Raw genomic sequence first — 27234 nt, forward strand, 5'->3', positions numbered from 1 at the left:
TAAAAAAAGTGAATTTGTTTTTCTAAATTCTTTGCTGTCTGTCTTTAATGAGTGGTGAAGAACATTATTTTAATGCAGTTTCTCCTTTGAGATTGCTAAATATACATTGCATGCATTTACACTGTAATTTGGAATGTTCTAGTTCAAAATTGCTTTTATTTAGTTTGTTTTCTAGAGCTTATATACCAATATATGTATATAGTTATTTTTCAGTAGAACTAGTAAATAATTTTGAGTCTAGCCTCTTGTTACTGGGGAAAGGTCCTTAAGCAGTTTAAACCCTCCATCTCAGAGCGTATTGCTACCCAATGAGCGCTACTTCTGGATATGACAACTGGGGTGGTTTTAGCTTCAGAAATGGAAACCTCATAACTGAGAAATCAAATTCAGAGCTTTGAAGAAGCTGTTGCTTTCATTGCTGGTTCCAAAGAAGTAGGGCTAAATGTGTACCATACATGCACTTTTTTTTTTTTTCTTTTTGAAACTCAGCTACCAGGACTCTTGATAAGGCAGCTTCTGTTGGCTGGTGACAGAATGTCAAAGCTGGCTGAGACTCCTGGACCTGCAGGTTTTTAACATGTGAGCTCAGATTGTTAGAGAAAGGAAGATATATTATGTGTCTCTATTAAAGAGGGGCTATTTCCATCACTTCCTGTCTCACATTTTCTCTCTTCTTTTGATCTGGTCTTAATTCCACTTCAGTACAAACTTCGTAAAGACAGTGTAACTTTTCAAAGACATCTTTATCCAGATCTCTTCTGCCAGGGGTCCCAGTGTAGAGGAATGTGGAATGTGTGCATTCTCTTGAAAGTGGAGCAATGGTATTTTTGAGCCTTGTGTGTTTAGAATTTTCTTTTAGCAAGCTGTAACACAGGAGATGAAAATACTTGCCATTCCAACACAAAGGACTACAGATGCAATTTTAGAAACTCTGGTGAATGTTGTCATTTTAACCAGAAGTTAGACTGCAATGGAAATTGCCTTCTCAAATACATGTTCACAACAGAGTCAGTCAGGAGTATGAAGTGTCGTCACAAACAAAACATTGCTGCATTTAGTGAAAAACTCATATGAAGAGATTAAAATAAAACACAGCTTTCTGCTGCTAAGTGTTGTAAATTGTTAAGTTGTTGCATAGAGTCATGATTAAGAGCATCCTGGAGCCAGCAGATATTTTTCTGTGCCTATAATTAACTTAGTTCCATTTGAGTAAGTTCCTGATACCATGCAGGATGTTTCAGTATAGAATACAGAAGTAGTTCTAGGGGGATATGTCTTCAACCTATTTACTAGATAAGAGTTGGAGATCTGTCCAGGGTTTGGCAGCACATCTTAGAGCTTTTCCTAAGGTGGTCATATATGGTAGCAAAGGAGTTACTTCTCCATGGGGGCTGCACATGATCGTTCCAAACTGAATAAACCATAATTGCTCCATGTTTCACTGCCTATGTGAAATTAGTCACTGGTGGGAAAGTGTTGCTCCTAATCTAAGCATAGGGTAAAAGTTAAAAGAGCACAAGGATGTCAGGAGTCGATCCATCTGTAGCAGAAGTGGATAATAGTGAAGGACCATACAGAAAACTGCCTTCTCTGCCTCCATATTCATGGTGTTTGTACTGTTCTTTTTTTATGCAGGAGTGAAGGAGCTACTGTTTCTGCCTGAAATTTGTAACTACATGGTGAGAACACGTCTAACGCCTGATGTGTGGGAACACTATGATACCAGAATAAGGATTTGGGTGATGGGAGATCATGAAGTGAGATACTAATATACATTTTTGTATAAAGTGTGAAAAAAGAGTAATATCTTGAAGTAATATCATAAGAATTTAACACAGGCAGTCTTGTCAGACTGTGGTTTCTCTTAGGTACACAAGATGATATGGGTGCCTGAAGCATCAGGACCACTCTTCCTTGAGTAGTGGCCCTTCTGCACATGTTCAGGTGGTGCACAGAGCCATTTTCAGCCCCACATTAACTGCAGGGACTCATCCTCCATTTGTTCACATTTAATTTCTGCAAATAAGTGTAAAGAAAAAGAATGGGCTTTATGTACTTAATTTTCCTCAGTTTTTCAGCTGAACCAATGTTTTGGTGCAACATTGAGTGGATTTAGCTTTTGAATTTCACAGCTTGTGCCTTCACTTTGTATTAATAACTTTAGAGCATGTAAAGAAGCTGTGTATTTTATCAGGGTGTGAAGACTTTCTTAAGTTTATTGGAGAATTCATGCCTTAAAAAGTGAGCAAAGTACTTGCTGCATGGTTTCTGGTTTATAAGTATTTGGGGTATAGAGGAAGTCCTGTTAGATGTTTCTTTAAGAAGCAAACTTAGAGTCTGAGGCACAGAGTGTGCCCTTTTCTCTGATGCCTAGCTCTGACATCCAAGAAAACATCGAATTCCATATAACACCATAAAAACAACTGTTAAAGTTAAATAGAAAAGCTAAAAGTCTAAGTGTGTAGAGTTTTCTTAAGTCACTAGGTGAAAAAGTTAAAGTTTAGAGTTTAAGCTAGTTTAGAGAACAGAAGACAAGATGGAGGGTTTAGGGTGTTGTCTCTTTTCTTCTTTGTTCTTCATCTTCTTCTAGAGGTTTTTGGGTAGTAGAAAGTGATTGGATAGAAAATGCCACAGTGCAGCACACAGACGTTGGGTCATTGGGTCACTAAGAGTAATAATTTACGTGTCTATAGTTAATTGGGTAAGAATAAGTATAAAGATAAAAAAGCTGCACTGTTCGGGGCCATTTTGTGCTTTTCAAGCCAACTTGGGCCAGGCAATGGTGGGTTGAATTTGAGCGAAAAGTCCAGGGACTTTTCTTTTGATATATATTAATAAACACAAGCAACAAGAAGCAAACAAGCCTTTGGAGAATCCTTCATGAAACAAAACTGAGATAAGGGTAACTCCCCATGAGGGATTATCCCAAGGGGCTCAGCCCTGAGGAGACTAAAATCTCTAGCAGCACAAACAGTCATGGCTCTTTATTGAGATTGAAGATCTGAGTGTTGTAAGGAAGTATATCTGTGCTTTGATCCTTGAAACTCGGTAACCTTAGAAATAAGCAGTACTGTGGAGACTATGCTCCTTTCCCTGTCTGGTTTGTTGCCGTCTTTGTTTTAAGCAAGGTTCCATGATCTCCTGGGGAGATATTGCTGCAGTCACCAGAGATCATCCTTCATCCAGTTGTCCAAATGAATTAAATGCATCCATTATCATGGATTTGGACTGTGCTGAAGATGGAAATGACATTTTACAGTCACTGAATACACTTTATCATCACTGAAAGCACCAATGGAAGAACTGAAGAAAATGTAGGGAATGGCATCAGCCATGCACACCCTGGCCTGGGCTGAGAGAGGAATTTTCAAAATACCCATGAAGCTGCTTGGACATCTGGGCTGGAGGGGAGTCTGAGAGAAGCTGGTGGATCTCAAGGCATATGGTGGTACCACAAAATGTGCATCATGTCAAAATTATCTTAAATCAGGATGTACTTGATATTAGGTCTTGATATACTTTCAAGTTTAATCAGCAAGAAAGGAGACTTAATAAGTAGAACAGATAGCAGCTAGCATCCCTTAGTCAGGATGTCCTGGAGCTAACAAGCTCTAAGGATGCAGTAAATCAGGATATTGATGTATGTCTATGTATATGTTGCCAACTTGGTCCAACTCAAGGTCCTACAGTTGGTCTGTCTTCATTATTATACTTAAAATTACTCCTGCAGGTCAAAAAGATCCTGCCCAGGTGAAGACTCTTCCCCTGAGCATTCATAGAAGTCAGCTGAGATTACGTGATTTGCATGGAAATTACAACCCAGCCACATAAAGGAGAAGCTGTACTTGGGTGGTTACTGACACAGCTTTTGTGTATAAACCATAGAAACATACAATATTCTGAGTTGGAAAGGATGCATCAGAATCATCAAAGTCCAGCTCCTGGCTGTGCACAGGACAACTCCAAGAGTCACACCGTGGGCCTGACAGCATTGTCCAAAAACTCCTTGAACTCCGTCAGGCTTGGTGCTGACAGCTTTCCTGGAGAGGTTGCTCCAGCGCCAACCACCCTCTGGGTGAAGAACCTTTTCCTAATATTCAACCTCAGCTTCCCTTGACTCAGCTTCACACTGAATTCCCTCAGGTCCTGTCACTGGTCACCACACCGAAGAGATCAGTGCCTGCCCCTCCTCTTTCCCACACGAGGAAGTTGTAATCGAGATGAAACCTCCCCTCGCTTTCTTCTCCAGATTGAACAAGACAACTGACCTCAGTCACTCCTCGTATTTCTTCGGCTCAAGGTCCTTCACAGTCTTCGCTGCCCTCCTTTGGAAGCTAACAGCTTAATGTCTTTCTTATATTTACGGTGCCCAAAACTACCGCCAGGGCTCGAGGCGAGGTCCCTTTCCGCGGCGCTGCTTTCCACCCTCTGTCCGTACATCAGGCAGCAATTGTTCACTACCCTTTTCCCCCTTCTTTTCTATCAGAAAGCAGCCGGGTGGTGACTGCTGGTGGCTCTCCAGGGCGGTGCCCAGCGCTCCGCCTCAGCCAGGCCCACTCTGCGCCGGACCAGCGGTGCCGCGGTGCTCCCGGGCAGGGCGCTCCCCGCGCCCGCGGTCCCCGCGCCCTCGGCGATGGGCGCGGCCGGAGCCGGGCGGAGCCGCCCCCGCGCGTCACGGCCCGGGCGGGCGGAGTGCAGCGGCGGAAGATGGCGGGCGCTGCTGGGCCGAGCTGAGCAGGGCTCGGGGCCGCCGCCTCCTTCCGTGTCAGGCTCCGGCTGGGCCCGGGCAGCCGCCGCAGGGGCCGAGTGCGCCCGGCCGTGGGGTGAGTAGGGGCGGGAAGGCGGGGGCGCGGGCCGGCCGCGGAAGGGCAGGGGAAGGGCACGGGCTGTGGGGGAGGCGGCGCTCCCGCTGCCAAACAAAGGGCGCCGCGGGGCCGCTCCCAGCGGGGCCCCGGGGAAGCGCCGGGCTTGGGCGATTCCTGGCCGCCGTGGCTCGGGCGATTCCTGGTCGCCGTGGCTCGGGGACCGGTCCCGTCGGTGCAGGGCCGCTCCGCCCTGCGCTGGGCGTGCCGGGGCTCCGGCGGTGCCGTGTGCGGGGCGGACCGGGCTCGGTGTGCGGGTGTCGAGGGCAGCGCGCCGTAGGTGAAGCGTCCTGCGGGTGCCGCGGGCACGGCCGGGGGTCCCTGTCACCCCTGTCCCGAGGGTGAGGGAGCCTCTCGTACCCTGTTTCTCTCTTGTTGACTCGGAAAGGTAGATAAGGGTTCGACCCGTCAGGAAAGTTTTTGGCATCTGATTTCCAAGGTAAAGAATGACAGATCGGTTGAGGATGGGAGGGACCTCCGCAGGTCGTAGAGTCCAACCCTTCTTCTCGAGCAGGGACAAGAGTGGATCTCCCGGACCGTTCCCAGAGAGCTTTGGTGTCTCCAAGCACGGAGACTCTGCAACCTCTCCGGGCAACCTATGCTAGTGCTGGATCACCCTCACAGTAACAAAGTGTTTCCTGATGTTCAGAGACTCCTCTGAATGCAGAGAAGGGCAGCGAAGCTGGTGAAGGGTCTGGAGCACAAGACCTATGAGGAACGGCCGAGAGAGTGCTGGGGGTGTTTAGCCTGGAAGAGGAGGCTCGGGGATGACATTACCACTCTCTACAACTGCCTGAAAGGAGGTTGTAGCCAAGTGGGGATCAGCCTCTTCTCCCAGGTAACAAATGATAGGATAAGAGAATGTAGCCTCAAGCTGTGCCAGGAAACGTTTAGGTTGGTTATTAGGAAGAATTTCCTCTCGGAAAGAGTGGTTTGATATTGCAGCAGACTGCCCAGGGAGATGCTGGAGTCACTGACCCTGGAGGTGTTTAAGGAAAGACCGCTTTGTGCCACGGTCTAGTTGGCATAGTGATGTTCAGTTGCAGGTTAGACTCAATGATCTCTCAGAGGTCTTTTCCAACTTAATTAATTTTGTGTTTCAGTTTCTGCCTATTGCCTCAGGTTCTGCCACAGGACATCACTGGAAGAGTAGCAAAATATCTTAGAGGTAATGGGGCTTTGCCACTTCACATATGTGCTTAAAAAATGAGTTGGAAAAGTGATTTCCTCTCTATAACTTTTGATAAAGGATTAATGGTGGAATAAGACAATAATATGTCTTTTGCTGGAAAAGTGTTTGAATCGTTACCTGATTAATTACCTGACACTTCTTCCCCCCATCAAATAGTAAAGAAATGGACAGAAAAACAGAAGATCTTTTTCTGAGATCAGAACATGTAAGAAAACCCATCTTTTTGTCTACTGGAGAGACATCTATTCTTTGTTCTGCCACAGTGTTTATTTAAGATAAATTTGCTATTAAGAAATTAAAATCTGCTTGAAATTCTGTGTGATCACAGCTTATGAAATGGAGTCGTATTAAAATTCTACACCACACCATTCACTCTTTTACGTTGGAAACACTCAAAAAGTCAGATTTTAGTCATATAACTTGTGTCTGTGACTAACAATCCTTTGATTTTATGATGCAGAGGAACGTGTTGGCCATATGAGACTGTGTGGGATGACATTGCAGACTTTCTTGAGCTTTTGTGTATTTTGTACAGGTCTTGACAATTGATTTGTGTTGGTTGGTATAATTTAAAGAAACCCCTAAATACTGGTGACTGTTTCTGGTTGCTTTCTTTTATCTGATGCATTTAAAAACTGAAACAGTGATTTGTAGGATTGAGCACCTTGTATTTTGTTTAGGAATTAAAATTTGTCTTGGAATTCAGATGTTCTTAGCAATATATTACTGTTCATTGACCATATTTAAATTTTGTCTTGAAGGTGGACAGATTTCTCTGTCAAAGTATAAATCCTGTTATCAGATACTTCACACTTTATTTTAACTGATTTTTTTAACCAGGCTGAAATATAAGCATGTCTGATAGTTGCTATCATCTGTCAACCAGCCTTGCATTTTAAGTATAGATTTGCATCTTTCCAGTTTTTTTATATGTAATCCTCTGCCTCTTTTGTTTTATTAAAACTAACAAAAAAAAAAATCTGTCACTACAATCAATATTTGTAAATGGCCATTGCCTTGAGTGCATAAGGTAGAAAAAAAAAGGACTTGTGTATTTCCAATTTCCCCTACCTCTTTCTGTGTGCAGTTATGGTGCTTACAGCTGAGACCTCCTTTTGTGCAAATTTTTTTAGTTACATTGGTTTCAGGTTTCTAAAGAAGAATGTCTGTATGTCTTGCTGTAGTTCACTTTTTGTATCTTTTGATATTTTAGAGTTAGACAATTTTGTTCTTTGTGATAAAGTAACAAAAAGGTAATTTAAAAAAAAATTCTTCTCACCTGGATAACAGAAATGTGGTTAAGAGAAGCAGCATAAATGTTCCCAGATAGACAGGGAAAAGCAGAAATGCAGCATAAGGTCATTAGTCACACTGGAATTTCAGACACTGGAGAAGAAGTGTGGGTGTAGACTACTTACGGAAACTTAGATTTGTTATTTCTCTCTGACTCTGAATACCAGAAATTAATATTTTTAGAGGTTCAGTTCAGCTGTTCTGAAAATTTGTTCTTTAAACAGAATCCTAGTTGACTCAGTCCCATTAGAAAGAATATTTTTAAATATATGCCACTTCATGTGATGCCTGACTGGTGATCTCTTCATGCTTAGGAAGTATATCCATTTAGGAAGGGATTACAATAAGGTGTCATAAAGGCTGGGCAATGCTTGTGTTAGTAAGATTCTGTGGGGTGTAAGTAAAGGTGATGTTTCAATGTGTTTTTAATTTCTTTGTGCCATCTTAAAGCATGAAGACGTGGGAGAATATGAAACTGACTTACGTTAATTTTTGATAATAAATTTCATGTGTACAGTTCTTATGTTTCACATTTTTTTAATTCTAATTTGAAAAGATGACATTTCCAGTTGTTAAAGGTGAAATGCTGTGCATTTACACATTTGAGTTATACGTGCTCAGATTTCAGCAGCACAGTAATTATTTCCTTTTATAGTTAGCTGAAAGATCTGCCAAAGTGTTGCATGTTGGGAAGGTGGCTTTTGTGTGTGGAAAAGGAAAGAGACATGAAAAAATAGGCAACAGTTCTTTCATTGTATGATGAAAAATACGAATTTAATGTCATTACTATCTTGACTTTCTTTTCTCTTTTTGTTTTCAATAGGCATGTTCAATAATGCTAGAGTTAGTGACCAATTTTGATATTTATTCATAAAAGATCACTATTTGCAAAATAAAAAAAAAACATGTGGAAGACCTATGTAAAAATTATGATGTTGGAAAATTTAGTGAGTAATAATATTTCTTATATAGTTAGGAACTGATAAGAGGTTCTGACAATACATAAAATACCTACAGAATTCAGTTATCAGGACCTCTGCTGTTGATATTGTTGCTGTTGAGAGAAACTATTATTTTTAAATCGACAGATTTTTGCAGTCTTTCCAAAATGGTGATAATGTTTGTCTGCTTCAGCTCAGCATGCGAGAGCCTTACAAAAACAGGTTAATCCCTGTGTAAACATTGCCTTCACCTGAGCATTTGTGCACTTCATATCTTTTCATAGTTCTTGGTGTGTTGCTAGTTTCATAAAATACCAGGATTTGCTGCCCAAGGGTATTGTGAGATTTCCAAGCTTGCAAGTTTGGATTGTGAAGAAGAGCAAGTTTTTACAATGGAAATTGACTCACTTAGGTGGGAGAGAAAAATAACAGCATTAATCCTTATTGGAAAGGGGATTGGTTTCCAAATCCTGGTTTTAATTGAAATTTTTGTTACAGGTTGTGAAAATACTTCTGTATCAAAGAAAGTAAATGTATTAATTGAGCAATTAAGGGCCATTTATGTATAGGATGTTCTTGAATGATACTGGTTTTGCACTTTATGAAATTTGACATTTTTATTCTGGGGTTGTTTGAAAACTATATGAATATGTATTTCAGAAGCTTTTTTCATTCGTGGGACCAGAGTAGAATTACTTCTCTAGACAGACACTGTTCCTCAGGGCCATGCTTGAGTTTTTATTATTATTTAAAAGAAATCTGGAACATGGGAAGAAATCACACTTTAGTGACCAGCACCCATATAGACTTTGAGTATAGTGCCTAATTTTTGTAACAGAATAGCATACATTTTTTTTAACAAAAAGGTAGACTGCAGCTGTATTCAGCTGATGTTGATTTGCTATCGTGAGTGAAAGTATCATGAACAGAACCATTCAGGCTTATTTTGGGCATGTTCTTGGTAGGGAAGAAATAAAGCAAAGTTTCCAAAAATCTTAATACCATCGTTGTTTTATTTATCTTTGTTTCTGGAGCAGTGGGGAGACTTTTCTTTGTTTGGTGGTTGTAGATGTCCCTAAACTGTGCTTTCCTAAAGCCCTCCAGAGATGTTAATCTTTTGGATGCTCTAAGAAGCTTGCCTGAAAAAGGACATATAAAAGTATGAGGATATAAAATGCATAATTATAGTATTTGATTTTGTGATTCTTGTTTTTTATGAAATAGACTGTTTTTAATTCTGAGAAGGGGATATCATGTGGCAGTGAAGCATATGGGACAAGAAATACTAATATTCTTGGAGATATTTTGCTGGTTCAAATCTTTTATCATTTTATAAAAGTAATATTGACATGGAGTTTATAAACACGTCTCTAGATGTGTTCATTGGCATTAGGTGTTCTGCTGTTAGTCAGAGGTTTAAGCTGTCTCTAAGGATTCAGGCAGAAGCTGCACTGTCACCAGCTGGGATTTCTGAAGCAGGATGCTTATCTACAGTGCAGCAGGACTGCCTCTGCCTTTGGGAAATATATCCATAGGGAACATCAAGGGATGAATCTTACTTTGAGGAAAAAGCAATGTTGAATACTTTCTTTCTTTTCACACTAGCTAAGAATTAATTGGTGAAATTTTGATAGCAACTGCAGAGTATAAATCATTTGGTGAGACATTTTTAGTCATGTTTTGGGGATGTTCTTAATACAGTTTTCAGTTTAATATTTGGTATGGAAAATAGCATGGGGATTGAAGGTACAGCTACAGGAGAGAAGCTGGGAAGTAGCATAGGAAAAGCAGAAATGCCTGTGGTGGCAGTGGAGCTAGCAACAAACCACATTTCATGGATTTCTGTTGTCTTATGTAAAAAATAATGGGAGGAATACAGGTGTATGTGAATACCTAATGTCATTTTAGGTGCCTAAGAATATCTGAGATGCTTGCATAGGGTTGTAAGATATTGCTGTAGGCTGTAAAGGACGTGGGCTATTCTGGACTGGCAGCTGTATGCCAGGCAAGATGTTAACTTTCCTGGAATTTTTTGTGTCTGAAATGGCAGTAGGAGCCAATGTGTCCACACTGAGTCATGCGCAAAATTGCTGTTTCTCTTCAAGCCTTTCATATTTTGTGTGGTTTAGTGGGTTTTTTGTTTTCAAGTTTGCAACCTCTCAATTGGCCCTTCCTCCTCCTGAAAAAATGGAGACAAATTTATACCACCACTGTTGTGCTGCTCATCCTATTTGATGGTAATTTAACTGTACAGTAAACGTGACAGACCTTTTGTGTTCTTAATTTATTTATAGCTTTCTTCAGACTGGCTGCTTGGGTAGTGCCTAGGAAAACTGCTGCTGGGCTTTATGTGTCAAATCTAGATTTTTTTTTTACAGGTTTTAAGCAATGTCTGTAGTTTCTTTTGGCACTAGACATTCATGTGCACCTGAATTTCATTTGCACACAGAGCTGTTGTCATCTTAACTGAGGTGTTAACTGGCATTATTTTGAACAAGGCATTTCTGTATGTGGGTCATCTATGGATGCTCAGGTGAGCTCAGGTAGTATCTAACATCTTTACAACAGTGTGTATGATACTTACTTGGTAAAGGAATGGATGGTGTTACAAACTCTGTAAGCAGTTTAAAGTGGAGCTGGATTATTTGATTTAAATCTCCAAATCTAAACTAACTTCTCTGTGCTAAGCACAGTGAAGTTCTTGCTGGCTTCCTCTCATCTCTTTTGTTTCACTTCAGTTGGAATCACATAAAAATTAGTTAACTGCTTTGATTTGAGAATAAAAGTAAGAATGTTTGCCTGGGAAAGCCACTAGTCTGTACATTCTCTGTGGGAGAGAATTGCCTAAGCAGTAGGCTTTAACATTAAACTGGAGGTTTTCTTCTGCTATTACAAGAAAAAGCCAGAGAGCATGATTATGTCAGCCACTGGTGAGGAGAAAGTATGTGAAGGGGTGGTGTAGTGTCTTGCATTTAGCCCCAAGACCTGTTCTGCCTCCAGTGAAACTTAATTTAGGTGCAATGAGTGACTCCACTTCTGTCGCTGTATGTGTATAAATTTGACACAAGTAGTACTGCTGGTGCTCTGAACTTACTGGGCACAGCTTTTTAGGAAGTCTGAAATAGTTCTTAGTGGTCTGCCTTAAGAAAGAGAAACTTTTTCTGTCCTGCATATTAGAGGTTAAAAACAAAATCAATTAACAGAAGCCATGTTATGTTTGACTAGCAAGTTAACAACATGCCATCACATGCAGGCATGTCTGCATTAAGTTGGTGATAACTGATTTAGTAAATCGTGTTTCTCAGAGCTCCATATGGCTGCAGTTTAGATAGAATCACTCTATTTTGTAATGCTGATTAGTCTCAATGCTCTGCTTATAGACATAAAGTATAAGGGTTATATTGTAAATAGCTAGTATATATAAAGTATGTAACATATACAGATATTCCTATAATGCTGTATATACATATACACATTCCATTCAAAATATTTGGACAATACATAAGAGTTAGAATAATTGCTGTAATTTTCTAAGAACTAGAGAGAGTTAAGACTTTTCATGGAAATGTAGTGCCTTTTAATGCACATCTCCAGAGTGTTTTGTTGAGGAGAATGGCAGGTGTTTGCATCCAGCCAATAACTTATTAGCATATACAATTCATTCTTTCTAATGTCAAGTGTCATAGGTGTTACTTATGCTTTGCTGGGTTTTTTTTTATTTCTTGAAATACAGGTAAGCTTTGTTACCTCTAAGAATTTTGAATAGTGTGTGAAGATGGCGAGTCTGATGAGTCAGAGTCTGTTGACCTACGTAGAAGAAGGAAATGTTCCTGCTCTGAAAGCGCTTCTTGAGAAATGCAGGGATGTTGATGAGAGAAATGAGGTAAGATGATTTTTGAAAAGGTCAGTTTCACATTGCAGCTTATTAGTTACTGAATGAATAATTAGTGAAATCACACTGGTTATTTAATATACAAATTTCAGTTTTATTTTTAAGTGATTGCTTATCTTTGCATAACGTGAACACTCTTAGTTCGGTCTCTGACAGCACTTCAAGCATCTTTCATAGTATTTGCTTTCTAGAGTGTTCTTCTGAGCTGGCAAATGCAGCTCTGACCTTACTTTGTGAATGGAGTTTATACCTGTATTTCTGTGTCTAAGAATTGTTTCATAGTTCACAGATCCAAGTGCATATGCCCTGTTCACCATGGTGAACCTGGTATGATGATAACCCTTGCCTCACATCCTGGTTTTCAGTCAAGAGATACTTTAGTATACAATCCAAATAAGAACATATATTGCAATTTACGTGAACATATGCTCATGTAGATGAAAAAATATGTATCCAAGAGGTGAGTCTAGAGTTTACCAGGAGGACACAGAAGTCTTGATACATACACAGTAGGGAGTTTATATGAGCATTATTCAGAATCTTGTATGTTGATCAATTTTTCAAATCTGCATAAAATGGAAAGAATATTTTATTGGAAAGAAGTCCAATGGCATATGTTACTCAAACCCAAAAAGCATCATGGAAATGTGAAAACAATGTACAGAATTTAGCCTTACCTTAGTTATTAGATCTGGTTTCATTTAAGACAGCTTTCTTTCATTGTTGGCATGTTTGTTCCATGCCGTGTATGGACATATGCTAAGGTATTTCAGATGGGAAAATTTAAGTTTCAGAGCATACACATAAACCTCACCACCTGGCATGTAGCATATCTGAGAAGGAGAATGTCTGTTCCCTCTGCAGGCAATTCCTTTCAACAGCACGGCCAAAATCAGACAGATTGTGTTGCTTTTTTCAAGTGCCACTGCCTTCACCTTCTTTTCTAAATTTTTCTTCACTTATTGGTGGGACTAAATGTAGTCCTGCATTTCATTAACTGCCTTTTTTTGCAGAGATCATTTCCCTGATACCTATTATTTAAAGTCTTCATATCTGTTGCATTGGAGAAGGTAGTTTCTGCAGACAGGCATATGTGGTTTGCATCAGTTTTAAGCCCCTTGTGGGGACAGTCCAAATGTATAATGATAGGAGTTTTATTTAAATGATAGCTCTTCCTTGGAATTTCGTGGCTTTGAGTGCAGTTCAGTTTCCAGTTTTGGACCTGTCAAGACATCTTTTCTTCTTGGGTAAAAAAAAAATACCAAAAGGAGAATGCCTTTGGAGGTCTAGAAAGATTGTTGGCAAGCTAAAGGTTGTTAGTGCCAGGACCTCCCAGGCTGCAGTGACTTGTCCAATGGTAGGATCACCCACATTCTTACCAACCCTATTTTACTTGAATGTGGTCAGTTGCCATAAAAGCTGGGATGTCCCAGTCAGTTTGTGTATGGATGGTTTTATTGCATTAACCCCGTCAGTTTCAGTTAAGTGGGGAAGTTTCAGCCTCTCTGCCTTTTCTCTGCACATCTTTCTGCTTGTGTGATTTTTTCCCTCTCATACCAGACACATGAATTAACAGCTAATTATAGATGCTTGCTTTGTGTGATACGCTTTGATCCTAACAGCCTCCACTTTTTCTTGATGTGCCTTCCTTTCTGCTCTTGGTACTAAAGGAGCTTCTGCATGTTCAGTTCTGAATGTTCTGTTCTCTCATGGACTGCAAGTGTAGTAACCTGTAAGGTGACACCACTAATTAATTTCCTTAAAAAGATACAGATGTGCACCTTTATAATTTGGTTATTCCAATACTTAGACTGAGCTGTGATGTACAGATAGACAGTACTTGATATGAGTGTGAGACATACAGGCATTTAGTTGCGGAGTGTCTAGACTCTTGGACAACTTTTGGAAATTAATCTGGAGGTCACAGATGTATTAATTATCTTCTGTTTCTGTGTTGGTGAAATCTTTGTGATGGTTGCTAAAACATTATGACATTATACTTACATTTGAGAGTCTTCTAACAAAAAGGGAAGGATGTTTTCAGTACCCATATAGAAAATTCTACGTCTGTTTCAGGAAACCAAAGCCAGTCTTCAGCTGTATGACACTTCTTACAGGAGGGAATAATTTTACCATCCACAGCCTCTTCTTGCCCAGACATACTTCGATGCCATTGCCCCAGTCCTTGATGAAAGGGTTAAATAGGATCCCAATATTGATTCTTTGCACTAGTGACTGGCCTTCAGCTGGACTTTGTACTGTTGATCCCAATGCTCTGAGCCCAGCACTGCAGCCAGTTTCAGTCCACCTCACTCTCCATTTGTCTAGTTTGTACTTCATTAGTGTCCCTGGTTGTTGTGGGGGTGTTGAAATCCTTGCTAGATATGGCATAAACAATGTCTCAGCTCTGCATCCACTGACCAGTGGTGTCATCACAGAAGGCAGAGTGGTCAGTCAGGATTTCTGAAATCACTTGATATGTGTATTCCCAACTTTTTAACTTGCATATCTTAAAGAGCAAAAGTTATGACTGTTTTCTCCTCCAAAGAGAACTGTTCTTTTCTAAAAAGTAGAGTTTTATTTTCTCTTGACTTTTTTTTGAACATTTTAATTCTTTTTTTTTTTTTTTTTTTTTATGACCGGACCTGAAACTACTTCTTGTTGATACAAAATGTACTTTAAGATCTAAAAGCAATGGTATTTTTTTGAATGTATACAATGTACAGTTATAACAGCATAAACTTACATGAGATCATAATTTTTCTTTGTGGAAAATTGCCTTGTAGATGTAATTACATAAGGAACAGCTGATGGGACAGAAAACATTTTTTAAAGAATCCATGCATCTCTGTGATTTTGTGTATGTTAACAGCAGAAAGAGTCATCAAGTATTTCTGTTAATCATATTGTTAATAGCTTCAATTATGAAAATTAGTGATATTACTGTATTGTGATTCAGCATTGATTTTTATTCCTTCCAGGGAAATTGCTGGTCTATAGTTCCTAACATGTAGCTTTTGCATTATTTAGAGACTGGATAATTTTCTGTATGGTAGAGACAAAAACCAGAAGTGAGGTCAGGAAAAATTCTCCTAATTTTTTAAACTTGTAATTAATAATTTTACTGTAAAAATTAGCCAGTTTTACTTTTCAGAATGCAGAGCAATTGTATCTCAGAAATTTGCTGACACAAATTTAGCTGATGGAAGGGTGACAGATTCTGACTTTTAAAATACTTCTGAAGGCAGATAAATCAGCTTTTCTGTCTTTCATCTTCTCTCAGATGAGACTGTCTGTTAAGAACCCATTTTGCAAAGGACAGGAATGATATCTGTATTTCCAATGCTGTGAGATAAAAGTGGGGTATATATATAACCTGACTGTTTTTTCCAAGGCTTTAGCAGCTGTTCCTCTGAACCAGTGTGCATGTTTTAGTGGCCATTGTGGTTCCTAGGGTAGATACATTTCTTTATTAAATTACTAACAATGTGACTGACTTGTTCCAAGTTGTAAAGATGTAACACATTTTGGAGATGTTTTCAGCAAGGAAATAATTCGGCAAGGTAGATATTTAATAATGTAACTTCTTTTCTTTTATTAGCCCTTTTAAATGTCTGAAGTGTTTGGGTTTTTTCTGTGTTTGTTTTTTGATCTCCTATGGGACAGGGTTTAATACCATATTCTCCATTTTTATTTCAAGTATGCTTGTGTGGTTTCAACACCAGTCCTTCCTACTACTTCTCACTGGCAATTAAAAATAGAAACATGTTGCTCTGTAGTTTCTGGGTTTTTATTGTGTGGGTAGGTGTGTCATTTTCATCACTTCCCAATGCATCTATTTTCCTGTCACTTTGATTTCAGAATGGCCAGACTCCACTTATGTTGGCTGCTGAGCAAGGCAATTTAGAAATTGTCCAGGAGCTTCTCAAGAAGGGAGCTAATTGCAACTTGGAAGATGCAGTAAGTACTAGTGCTTTATGTGATAGCACCTAACAGTGGAGGAACAAGAAATTTCAATGGGCAGGCAAAGAAAGGGAATTTGGGTTAGTGTTGAGCTCAGGGGGAAAAAACCAGGTGTAAAATGATGGCATATAAGAGAAATTTTATATAAAATTGCTTAGCAATTTTTACAATTGTGCAAAATTGTGTTTCTCTGAGCCTTCATGAAGAGTAGGGATATTCCTCAGATGCTTAAAACATCTTAATCTCTGTTGAATTTGCTGGTGTTTCTTCTGGGAAATTAGAATAGAGAAATACAGCATCAAAGATGAGGTCCAAGTGATTTTGCTCATCTCAGTGTTGTTGAGGTATGTCAGTGGGTTGAATTTTTGTTTGTTTGTTTGGGTTTTTTAATGTTTGGGTTTGGAGTTTTTCCAGTAAATACCTAGAGAGAATTTAGGTTAAAGGATTATTTCTACCTTTCATAAAGCTAGAGCAGTGGCAGAGAGGAGTTTCGAATTTATTTTCTTCATGCCTCAGCAAAAGAGGTTGACTGCAGATGAAAGATGCCCCAAAGGGATGAATAGAACAGAGATATTGTTAGAAAGTTTTGAAAGGTCTGTATATTCCAGTGAAGACTGATAAACAGGAAAAGGATATCACTTGATTTTTTTACTTCTGCACTAAGTTTATGTGTAGCAGTATGGACATTCAGGAAAGGTCTTCTGTGGAATCTGTCACTTAAAAAACCCAGAACAACCAAAACCTACCAACCAAGCAAGTCTCTATTGTTTTGAGACATTTTATTGCAATTGCTATAAAGGCCAAAATTTCCATACTTCTAGGAAGAGTATCTGCCTTATAAACTGTTTCTATATTTTATAAGTGTGCAGCATATAAAAAAATCAATCCACACCTGGATGAGCTTTCAGCAGTGGGGGTAAAATAAGCATAATGCAAGGGGAAATGTATTTTCCTGAAGTGATCAGAAATGTGAAAAGCTGTGGTCCAGATTACCTTGCATACCAGTCCCTTGAGTGCTGTCACACACTATATTTGGAGACCCACTGCCGCAATTTTCTGTGGTCTTGGTTAACATCTCGTTCCCTCTCAGCAGTTTTTAATGTCTTGACTTCATCTTCTAATCCTTTTTAGGTGCTGCTTCCTCCAGATATTTATTAAGATAACCTGCAGTGAACTGAAGAGTGGAAAGGGCTAGATATTGGGTAGGAGAGCACATAATTGGAGGGGAGATTTGGAGTAGTTGGTCTGTATTTCCGTGTGTATAACTGGCACACTGTGAGTTTATTAGTACTTCTTTTTTTTTAAAGGACAGCTATTTTAAGGGCTTCTGTATTTCCTGCTGTGGATTAAACACTGAAAAACAAGGTTACTTGTATTGAAGTATTGAATGTTTATAACATTTTTTCCTTTTTTTTATAGGATAACTGGACAGCTCTTATTTCAGCAGCTAAAGAAGGACATGCAGCTATTGTTGCAGAGCTGCTCAGTTATAATGTCAATTTGGAGCATCGGGATTTGGTATGTGTTGTCTTAGTGTAAAAATAACATAGAAAAACAGTTTTGTGAGTTGGAGATTTTCAATTCCATAAAACTTAAAAATAAACATAAAAAGGAAAGATCTTTCATTTATACATTATGTACCCAGTGCAACTGAAATGAAAAAAGAATATATAGTTAAACATTGCTTTTTACACCTGTAAAATTATTGCTTTAGTGTTAATAATGGCAGCTGGTTTACTAGGGTTGCTTTTTCCCCCTTAATTGCTTTGGAAAAAAGCTAAACCAAAGAACAGTTTGATTTTTGGGTGTGTTTTGTGTGGGTGAGAGTTTTTTGCGGGAGGATGGTTGGATTGTGGTTTTTTTGTTGGAGGTTTTTTTAGGTGGTAGTGGCTTCTTTTTTTTTAAGTGTTCTGGTAAAATAGTAATTATCTTTCCCAGAAGATTTCTGTCTGTATTTACTTTTACTCTGGGCACCCATGATTGTTCATACAGCAGTCCTTGTTTTGAGTCTCCTAACACTTGTTCTCATTCATCTTGCCAAATTTTTCTATGGGAAAGTGGGCGCTACAGTGCAGCCCATGTAAAGGGTTACAAAAGCTACTGACATGAATCTAAGTTTCAATAGCCCTGAAGAGCTGTAAACTGTCTCCATTGACAGAAGATGGAATTAGATACCTGCAAGGACTAATTTTGTTCTGCTTAAGATAAAATCTGGAAAACCACTAGGGGTGAATTCAAGTGCTTCCTTTAATTGAAGTTCCACTCAGTCTGAAAGCTGAGGCATCTTCACTAACCAAGATATTTTGTTTAATGTTAAGCACATTCACATGGCCAAGTGCTTTTGAAATTTGTTTACCTGACCTGTCAAATGCTTTAGGCAGTGAAACCTCATTGTCTCCTAGCTTACCAACTTAAATGAACACACCAGTGTAGTTTGAAATTAATTACTCTTATTACTCCCTGCTCCAAAAATAAAAGTAACTTTTCCATGTTAATTGATTTGGAGTCTAGGCTTTGTTTTAAGACAGTGATGTGTGTCTTGTTTTTATTTTAAATCCAGTGGTTGGATTTATATGCATTTGAAATGAGAATTCAGTGTTCAGCAATATTAAGTACATTATGTTTTCCCAAGTTTTGCATATAACAGGAAATTAGTACTGCCATACAGGATCTTATTATTTATTCTAAATAAGTAGGGTTACAACATTGTGTGGTCAATCCTTACTATGTTTTGAATTTGCAGAATAATCTTAGGACATAATAATAAAAAGTCATTAGTTATATTTCTAAGTATTTTTCAGTTTTTACATTTCTTTGAACTGTGTTTTCTAGGGAGGATGGACTGCCCTGATGTGGGCATCATACAAAGGCCGTACTGAAGTGGCTAAACTGCTGCTTGAGAAAGGAGCAAATCCAAACATCACAGGCATGGTAAGTTTTAGTTCTAAACATCTCCTTCTCCCAAGTGTTTGAAGTCCTGAATTGTACACTTATCTTACTATCTTGATTAAACATTTTGCACTTCTTGGAGTATGACATTAATCGCTGTACTTTATAAAGGGCTTGCTTTAATAATCTCTGTGATTGCCACTGGCTTTTTTAATAATTTTGAATTTTTTTAATTGAAGCAAATGGGTGTGCAGCTCATACTGAGATTCAAATTATCAGAAGGAGAAATAATAGAGAAGATAAGTAGTGTATCTAATGTTACTTGTATATCAACTGCCATTTTTCTGCATCTGTAGAAGTTAATGGAGTAACTAATGTGTGCAATTTAGAAACCATAATTTGCTTTAATTGATTCATAATAGTTTAGCTAGTATGAATATACACCATTCATGTTGGAGAATAAAATAACCCTAAGATTTTGAGATTTTAGTTCATTTTATAAGCATTTTCTACAAAAGTGTAGGCACTGGACAACTTATTTATACTGTCAGTTCTCTGCTGTTTGAGGCAATGAACAATGAAGAAGGAATCCCAGAGGCCAGAACAACCTTTGTGATGGCTGATTTTCTCTCTGGTGTCTGCAGTGTCTGTTGTGCATGGCACAACTCCTCTGCAGTCCCAATTACTTAGGGATATTGTATAGCTGTCTGTTGCTTCCTTTCTACCTTACAAATGTTCCTATTAATATGAGGACCTGAATTTACAACCCTTGTTTAAAGAGTTATAAATCAAAACTGATTCAAAACAGTGGATTCTTCCTAGATATCATTGAGATAATGCACTAGATAACAATTATTGACAATGTAGTTGGATTTACTTCTGTACATTCATTCTTCTATGGCTTTAACTTCTCTTGAGACTTGTTTTGTTGATGTAAAATAATTAAAGTACATAAGGCTATAATTATTTATTTGTTTTTTAATTCTAAGCAATACAGTGTTTATCCAATTATTTGGGCAGCGGGACGTGGCCACTCAGATATAGTCCATCTCTTACTTCAGCATGGAGCTAAAGTGAACTGCTCTGACAAAGTAAGTTATAACTATATAACATTTCTGTAATGTTTGATAAATTTATTGTAAAAGGGAATTTATGGTTTCTTGATTAGAAAAGCACTTGCTTTAATATTTTACCCATAAGATTAGAATTAGTGTGCTAGAATAATTTTTTATGCTTGAAAGAGTTTTTTCCATAGTATGCTCAAGATGGTTATGAACATATTTCTATTTTCTGAGCTATTGGAAACCTTGCTATCCTAGGCTGTATAGAAAAATAGTTCTTACAGCTATCTACAAAATTAAAGTTGAAGTGGCTTTACAAATGCTTGTGTCAAATCACAAGACCAAATTACGTTTTTGTAAAAACTAAAGCAATGAAATATAGGATAAATACTAGATTCTTTGTGATACTAAATGCAGAAAGCAATATGATAAAATGTGAATGTTCTTTCAGTATGGAACCACCCCACTGGTTTGGGCAGCAAGGAAAGGTCATTTGGAGTGTGTGAAATACCTGCTGCAGATGGGAGCTGATGTTGATCAAGAAGGAGCTGTAAGTAACTGCATTTTCCAGTGATAAGTACATCTGTGTATCCTTTTCGTTTGTTTTTATAATAATACAAAGACCAAGAAATACATGAAACAAGATGAAACGTTGGTGTTGGAGTGTTTTGCTTTCCAGCTATTTGCAGACTGCAATGAAAGTTACTGAAATTTCTTTGTGCCTTTTACTAAACTATGATGTAACTAGGGAGTTGTATTGACAGCGGACACACTGGTATGTTAAGGGTAAATTTTAATGACCATAGACTAATTTAGGTAAGTGTTATCTGAAGGTTAATGTTATCAAAATTCATTCAGTATACAAGCTTGATACATCAAATATCTTATTCCTCAGTGCCATTTGAAAAGTAAATCAAGCACAAATCATCTTTTGAAATTAATAATGGTGACTGCAACTTTTCAGAAATTTAATTTTTTTCAGAAGTTTCAGCTGCGTATTGTTTTTAAATAAAACAGATTACATTTAAATTGCTTGTCAAAATAAAAAAAAATCCATTAAAAGTTACGCGGAAGATTAGGAAAACTTTTGGTATTCATATGATTATTTCTGAAGTTCTTCAAAAATCCTCTTTCTGAACAGTATTGGTAGACTTAGGTGCTCCAATAATACTATGTTGCCATATGACAAGAACATTTATCGTATGTGTGGCATTCAGGAGATAGAATAAACTGACTGATCTTTACTTTTTCTGTTTGAAGTGTTCTCTACTATTGCTCTTAGTTAATTTCTTTGTTTTTAAACAGCATGCTTTTTGGTGCACTTTAAAACACAAAACTGAAGTAGTGTTTGGATGATTAAAAGAGTGATGTCAGTGAGTGTTCTCTTCTTATTTGAACTGCTGATATAATGATGATTGCTATATCCACTGTACAATAAAATATTTTGGTTTTATTTAAAGAATTCTATGACTGCACTTATTGTAGCAGTGAAGGGTGGCTATACTGACTCAGTAAAAGAAATACTGAAAAGGAACCCAAATGTAAACCTAACAGATAAAGATGGAAATACAGCTTTGATGATTGCATCAAAGGAGGGACATACTGAAATTGTGCAGGATCTTCTTGATGCTGGAACTTACGTGAACATTCCTGACAGAGTGAGTAAATTTTCATCGTAATTGTCATTTTATATGTATATATAGTTTATGTTTTAATACCAGTGTACACAGATTTGTAAATATGTGGTTTTTCTGGCTTTCTAATTTATCTGCCATCTAGGGATATTTTTGTGTACTGCACTTTTAGAAGTATGTTAGGTGGTAAATGTTGCTGTGTGAAGGTAAAGGATAAACTACTGAAACTATTTTTCTTTGAGATGCTTGAACTGAGACCATAGGACATCTGACATCTGTAACATAAGACTAATACTGAACAGATCTGTAGGTTTGGGGTGGGGTAGCGCTGCTAAAACTGCAAACCGTGGATTCTGTAAAGGAGGATGTATTTAATTCAGCATGTGCATCTTTTGAAATGAAACTTGTTACTAGAAAACGTGCATATATGAGAGGGAGACTTCAGCTCTGGGTTAAGATATGTAAATGTAACACTATGTACCTGACCCATACGTGCATTGCTCGGTAGAGGTGTGACATGAACAGTGCCCAGAGTGTGAATCTGCTTGCTGGCACCTTGATTACTTATTTGGTTACTTATACTTTGGACTGTCTGCAGTGCCCTCTTGATAGTCAGGAGTTTCTGAAATGTCAGAGACAGGTCAAGCACTGCAGCCTTAAGGCTGTAGCTGGTTAGATACCTAAACTTAGGTGTCTCTATCAAGGTCAGTGACTTAGCAGTGATACATTTCTGAGGCTGCATTCCCAATCCCTAAGTTGGATTGCTTGGGGTTGTAGAGAATAGAGGAAAGCTTCCTAATATTTGCCTCATAAATTTAAAAGGAATTTTGGATGCATTTCCCTGTATTTCAAGTGTCAGTGCATTTCTCAGATGGCAGTGTACTGAGCTACAGTGTTGCATGTCAACAGAAAATTTTACCTCAGGCACATATCAAAGCAAAAATTTTTCTTAACATTTTTTAAGAAAATATGTTGCAATCCCTCTTAGCACCTCTTCTGCCACAATGTTCTACAATGGTCTGCATTTCTGTGCTTTGAGGAAGAAGAAATTACAGCTTTCAGCACAGCTGACTGCATTCCAAAAATGTACCTAACAATGAGTACTCTTAGTTTCAGATGCTAGAGTAGGTTTTGATAAAGAAAATTTCTTGGTTTGCAGCCAAACCAAGATTTGATTGATGGGGCATTTCCTACTCTAAGCTGAGCTCTTTTGAGTTCTGCACCTGTTGTTTTGCTATACTTTTTATCTATTTTTCCTGTTTCATCATAAAAGAAGTACTAGGCAGTTTCAGGAGTATAAGGTAATTTCTGGAATTCTGGCATGTCCTTAAGTGTGTTAAAATCAGAAGCCTTAAGCACAATTGTAACTTTGTTTTATGTATATACAACTCCATTTACCACTCCAAAATATTTTTTATTTTGATCTGAGATGAAATCAGCCTTTTGCTTTTTTTCTTTATAATAGCATAGTGTATGTAAACAAGATAGCAGTCAAATCTGCACAAAATAGGGATAAATTTATTCAAAATTCTTGAGGAGCTTTTGTCAGCTGTGAAACATCTCAAGGAGACAGACAGTATTCTTGTCTGATTGTAAGTGGTTATTACTATGAGTGTTTGGTCTTCCTATTAACAGAAAACAACTGGCTTTTTTCATATTTATTATTAATTTATGCTGGTTTTTTAGGATAGTGGTTTAAGCTATTTATGGAGTGTTTGTTTTCCTGAACAATTGAAAAAAAAAAAAAGTCCGGAATTTTTTCTACTATATGCTTATTTTTTCAGAGATAGTTTTCATTTTTGTATCTTTCTTTTTTAAAATGAGTGGAGATTTATTAATGTAAATAGTCATAGTGTATGTTTGCAAGCTATAATCCATTCTCTGTTGCACTTCTTGCTAGTAAATGATATTAATTCATGTTCAATATTCTTTCACAATTTTTTTTAGAGTGGAGATACAGTGTTGATTGGGGCTGTTAGAGGTGGTCACGTTGAAATTGTGAGGGCCCTGCTTCATAAATATGCTGATATAGATATCAGAGGTCAGGTAAGTACAACAGTGTAAATGTTAGAGTAATTCTTAAATAGGACATGAATTTGTATACCAAACAATTGTACTGTGTTCCTGAAAACAGGGCTTTGAAGTCTCTGTCTACTCTGTAGGAAACTCAAGTGCCATCAAACAGTAAAATACATCACGTTGCTGTGCAGGTTTTAAGATATAAGATACACATAATTGTAACAGCTTGTTAAGCACAGTGAGTTAATTGTATAATGTTTGAAAAGAAAAAGTTGTAAACTGAATTTACTTCATCTGCACTTCTGAATATGTTTAAAATAATGACATACTTTAAAAGACACTTAATACAACTATTTTAATAATATTTTAAATAGAATATCAATGAAATGTGATGCACCTGAGATTATATCTGTTGTAAGAGTGTTTCTGTCACTGTGCTTGGTTGGTTCTTGTCTCCAACAACTTCGTGTTGCTTTCTGTTACCACTGTTGTCAGTGATTTCCATGTTTTCTACCTAGCCCTTCTTTCTTTTTTGTCCTTTTAAGGTTTTAGATAGATTAAGATATTTACTCTTCTACTTAAGGCTTTACTCTTCTACTGGAAGCTCTCTCACTCAGTATAGTACTTGTTTTATTTACAGTGAAGTTGCTTTCTTTTGCTTGAAGCTGTTCCAATCACTCTGCTTTGTTGGCACATGTGTTCTGCCAAGTTTGAACACAAAACTAACTAGTCACTGAGAGCTGCAAAGGTTCAATGCCTGCTGCTGTTGCAGAGCCTCTCTGAGAAGCCAACGAGTTTTTATTTTCAAGAAAAAGTAGCATTTGGATCTCTTCCTCTAACCTGCCATTGGCAATCTGTGTGTCTCAGCTTCTGGCTGTGACACAGGCTTGAAAATCTGAAGCTTTTCAACATCTTGCTATGACTGAAGTAATACAGAAACAGGAGGAGGATGCAATGTCTTTGGTAGCAGGGAAGCTTGTGACTTCTGTCAGTGTGAGGTTGCTTGAGTGGCAATTTGCAGTGCTTGATCTAGGGAATACTTCTGTGGCCTTACAGGAGGCACAGCAGGAATCAGTACCATCAGGGCAAGGTTCTGGCTCTGCACTTCAGATCATAGTTTAGGACCAGCAGTACCAAAATTGGAACATGGATGCTACTTCCCAGCTCGGAGCAACTTCTCTGCTGTTTGGCATTGCAGCACCTGCCTGCTGGCCAGACCTGTTCTGGGGAGATGTTGTTCACTGCCCAAATTTGTGATGTTTCAGAAATATTGCTGAGTCTTGTCCGGCCTTCCAGCAGTGGTATTCCTTGCCGATCATTCATTCATATGGTCACTAGCTGGTGCATTCCTTCAGCAGATAAAACATGACTAAAAGGCTTTGAGAGTGAGTGTTGGAGCAGATGAGGGCTCAGGTGGTGTTTCCCTCAGCCCTTCTGGGAGGGGGAAGGACCCAGCTGGGAGCATCTGGCAGACCTGTGCCTGGCTATGTAGCTGATGTACAGCTCACTGAAGGACAGTGAGGATGAAACCCAAGTGATTGGAGAGGAAAGAAATCTTAGTGACTGGAATTGCTAAGCTGTTGAGAAAGGCTTTAAACTCAGTTTGCTGTAAGCCCATGAGTGGAAGAGAAAGAGCTACAATGAAAGAAGCAAGCAAGGTAGAAGGCTGCAAGGGGCACTTGGAGATTCCTGCTTAGAAGCAGGTGTGTGTTCAGAGGCTTTTCTTAAGTGTCTGTATACAAATATGCATCAAACAGAGAGAGTCATGGTGTAGTCACTAGGCTACAGAAAGATTGCATGTATGAAGACTTTCTGGGGTAGCACACATCCACATATCACTGGGGGGAAAAGAAAGATGACAGAAGCAGATTTGCAGCTATGAACCTTCCCCCAGGTTTACTGATAAAATATCTGGCTATTCAGCATTCTGGTACTTTGTGTTGGCTTTCCTGTCCATCTACTTTTACAGCTTCCCAGCTTGCATGGCCTCTGAAAAAATAGTTGTTTTATTTCATTAGATAATTTCTATATTTGAGTTAGAACTGAATATTTACATGAAGTTTTGGAAACTTTTTTGAGACAGGTTGAGTCTGCTTGGATTGTTAAAACTTTTAATATATTTCACAAAGGTTTTCAAAATAGATTTATATTCCCTAGCCGAATTTTCATCCTTCCCTCTGAATTCTGCTGTTGTGCCAATTAGATTTGTTGACCTTTCCCTTTGCCTTGAGCTGTACTAAAAATTGCTGTATTACATGCAATTTTCAATATATAATGATTGTACTTTAAATACTGTTTTGGAAATTAATCCAACTAAATGAAAATACTGTTAGTGTTTAATAATTTATTTTTTTTTTAGGATAATAAAACTGCTTTATATTGGGCAGTTGAAAAAGGAAATGCTACAATGGTGAGGGATATCTTGCAGTGCAACCCTGATACTGAGACATGTACCAAGGTAACAATTAGAATTTTAATTTAATAGCTTTTTTTTAACATCTGTTCTTTCCTCAGCTCTTATGTGATGTGAAGATCATACCAAATTCAGTTTTTGTGAAGTGTTGGTATGTTGAACACGGTTATATTTTTTTTTAAATAAGGCTTCTCAGCAGTAGTGATGTTCTCTCTGTTGATAAATATGATTTGCTGTTAAATCCTTTATAGCAGGGAACATGTGGATTCTTTAGCTCAGCATCACTGACATGACCAGGAATAAGGAGTAAAGAGCAGGTGCTACTGAAAACTGGGGAAAGAGGTTTCTGACATTACTAGGCATGAGTTCAGGCATGTGCAGCAGTAAGGGGAATAATAAGAGAAGTAATTGGCATTCAGTGAATGAAATATTTTCAAATATCTTGTATTAAACCTGAATTTTGTCTTTTTCTATTTGACACTATTATTGACAGAAATGTATTTTGTTCTTTGATTCTAATCAATCTAGAAAACTGGGTCTGGGGTACTTTTTCACAGACATAGGTGCTGAAGTGTTGTTGCATGTGCAGTAGCATATTTAATTTTAATTATCTTAATTTTTTTGTTTTAATTTGTTACCCAATCACTATATTTTTTCTTGGTTTTGGGCATAGAGAGATCTTGATATAAGTCCTACTTTTCCATTTTAGGATGGAGAAACACCACTTATAAAGGCAACCAAGATGAGAAATATTGAAATAGTAGAGCTTCTTCTGGATAAAGGAGCTAAGGTCTCTGCTGTAGACAAGGTAAAGAATATTTGTTTGTTTACTTTAGTATATTTAATCATTTTAGTTTTGCAGCAGGATTTTGGAGAGAGCTGTCGAGGCTAATACAGGAAGAGAGCTTTTCATGTGCTTAATAATTAAATAGACCATAAGACTTAAATGCTTAGTCTCCCATATGCTTAATAATTAAATAGATCAGAACAATTAAGTGTAAATTTGTTTCCACCATTAATATATTGTTGGGTTTTGGTTTATTTTGTATTAGGGTGCTCTTAACTTGAAAAAAAC

The 27234-nt window shown here is 38.1% G+C and overlaps 1 protein-coding gene across 3 annotated transcripts in view; it reads left to right on the forward strand.

Annotated features, from left to right (window-relative positions):
* The first annotated feature begins 4683 nt into the window (after positions 1–4683).
* The window catches only part of KIDINS220 (kinase D interacting substrate 220), a 74494-nt gene continuing 51943 nt past the window's right edge, over positions 4684–27234 (forward strand). For 2 of the 3 annotated variants that reach the window (XM_058834751.1, XM_058834753.1), the window contains exons 1-11: positions 4684–4823; positions 12022–12171; positions 16042–16140; positions 17563–17661; positions 18976–19074; positions 20022–20123; positions 20545–20643; positions 21554–21751; positions 23675–23773; positions 26106–26204; positions 26869–26967. In XM_058834751.1, coding sequence (XP_058690734.1) covers positions 12064–12171; positions 16042–16140; positions 17563–17661; positions 18976–19074; positions 20022–20123; positions 20545–20643; positions 21554–21751; positions 23675–23773; positions 26106–26204; positions 26869–26967 — 1101 coding nt within the window. In that variant the 5' untranslated portion in view covers positions 4684–4823; positions 12022–12063. Of the gene's footprint in view, positions 4824–5511; positions 5701–12021; positions 12172–16041; positions 16141–17562; positions 17662–18975; positions 19075–20021; positions 20124–20544; positions 20644–21553; positions 21752–23674; positions 23774–26105; positions 26205–26868; positions 26968–27234 lie in introns of all 3 variants that reach the window. The other variant, XM_058834752.1, reaches the window with a different exon arrangement.

Source organism: Poecile atricapillus, chromosome 3, assembly GCF_030490865.1.
Source record: "Poecile atricapillus isolate bPoeAtr1 chromosome 3, bPoeAtr1.hap1, whole genome shotgun sequence".
NCBI lineage: Eukaryota > Metazoa > Chordata > Aves > Passeriformes > Paridae > Poecile > Poecile atricapillus.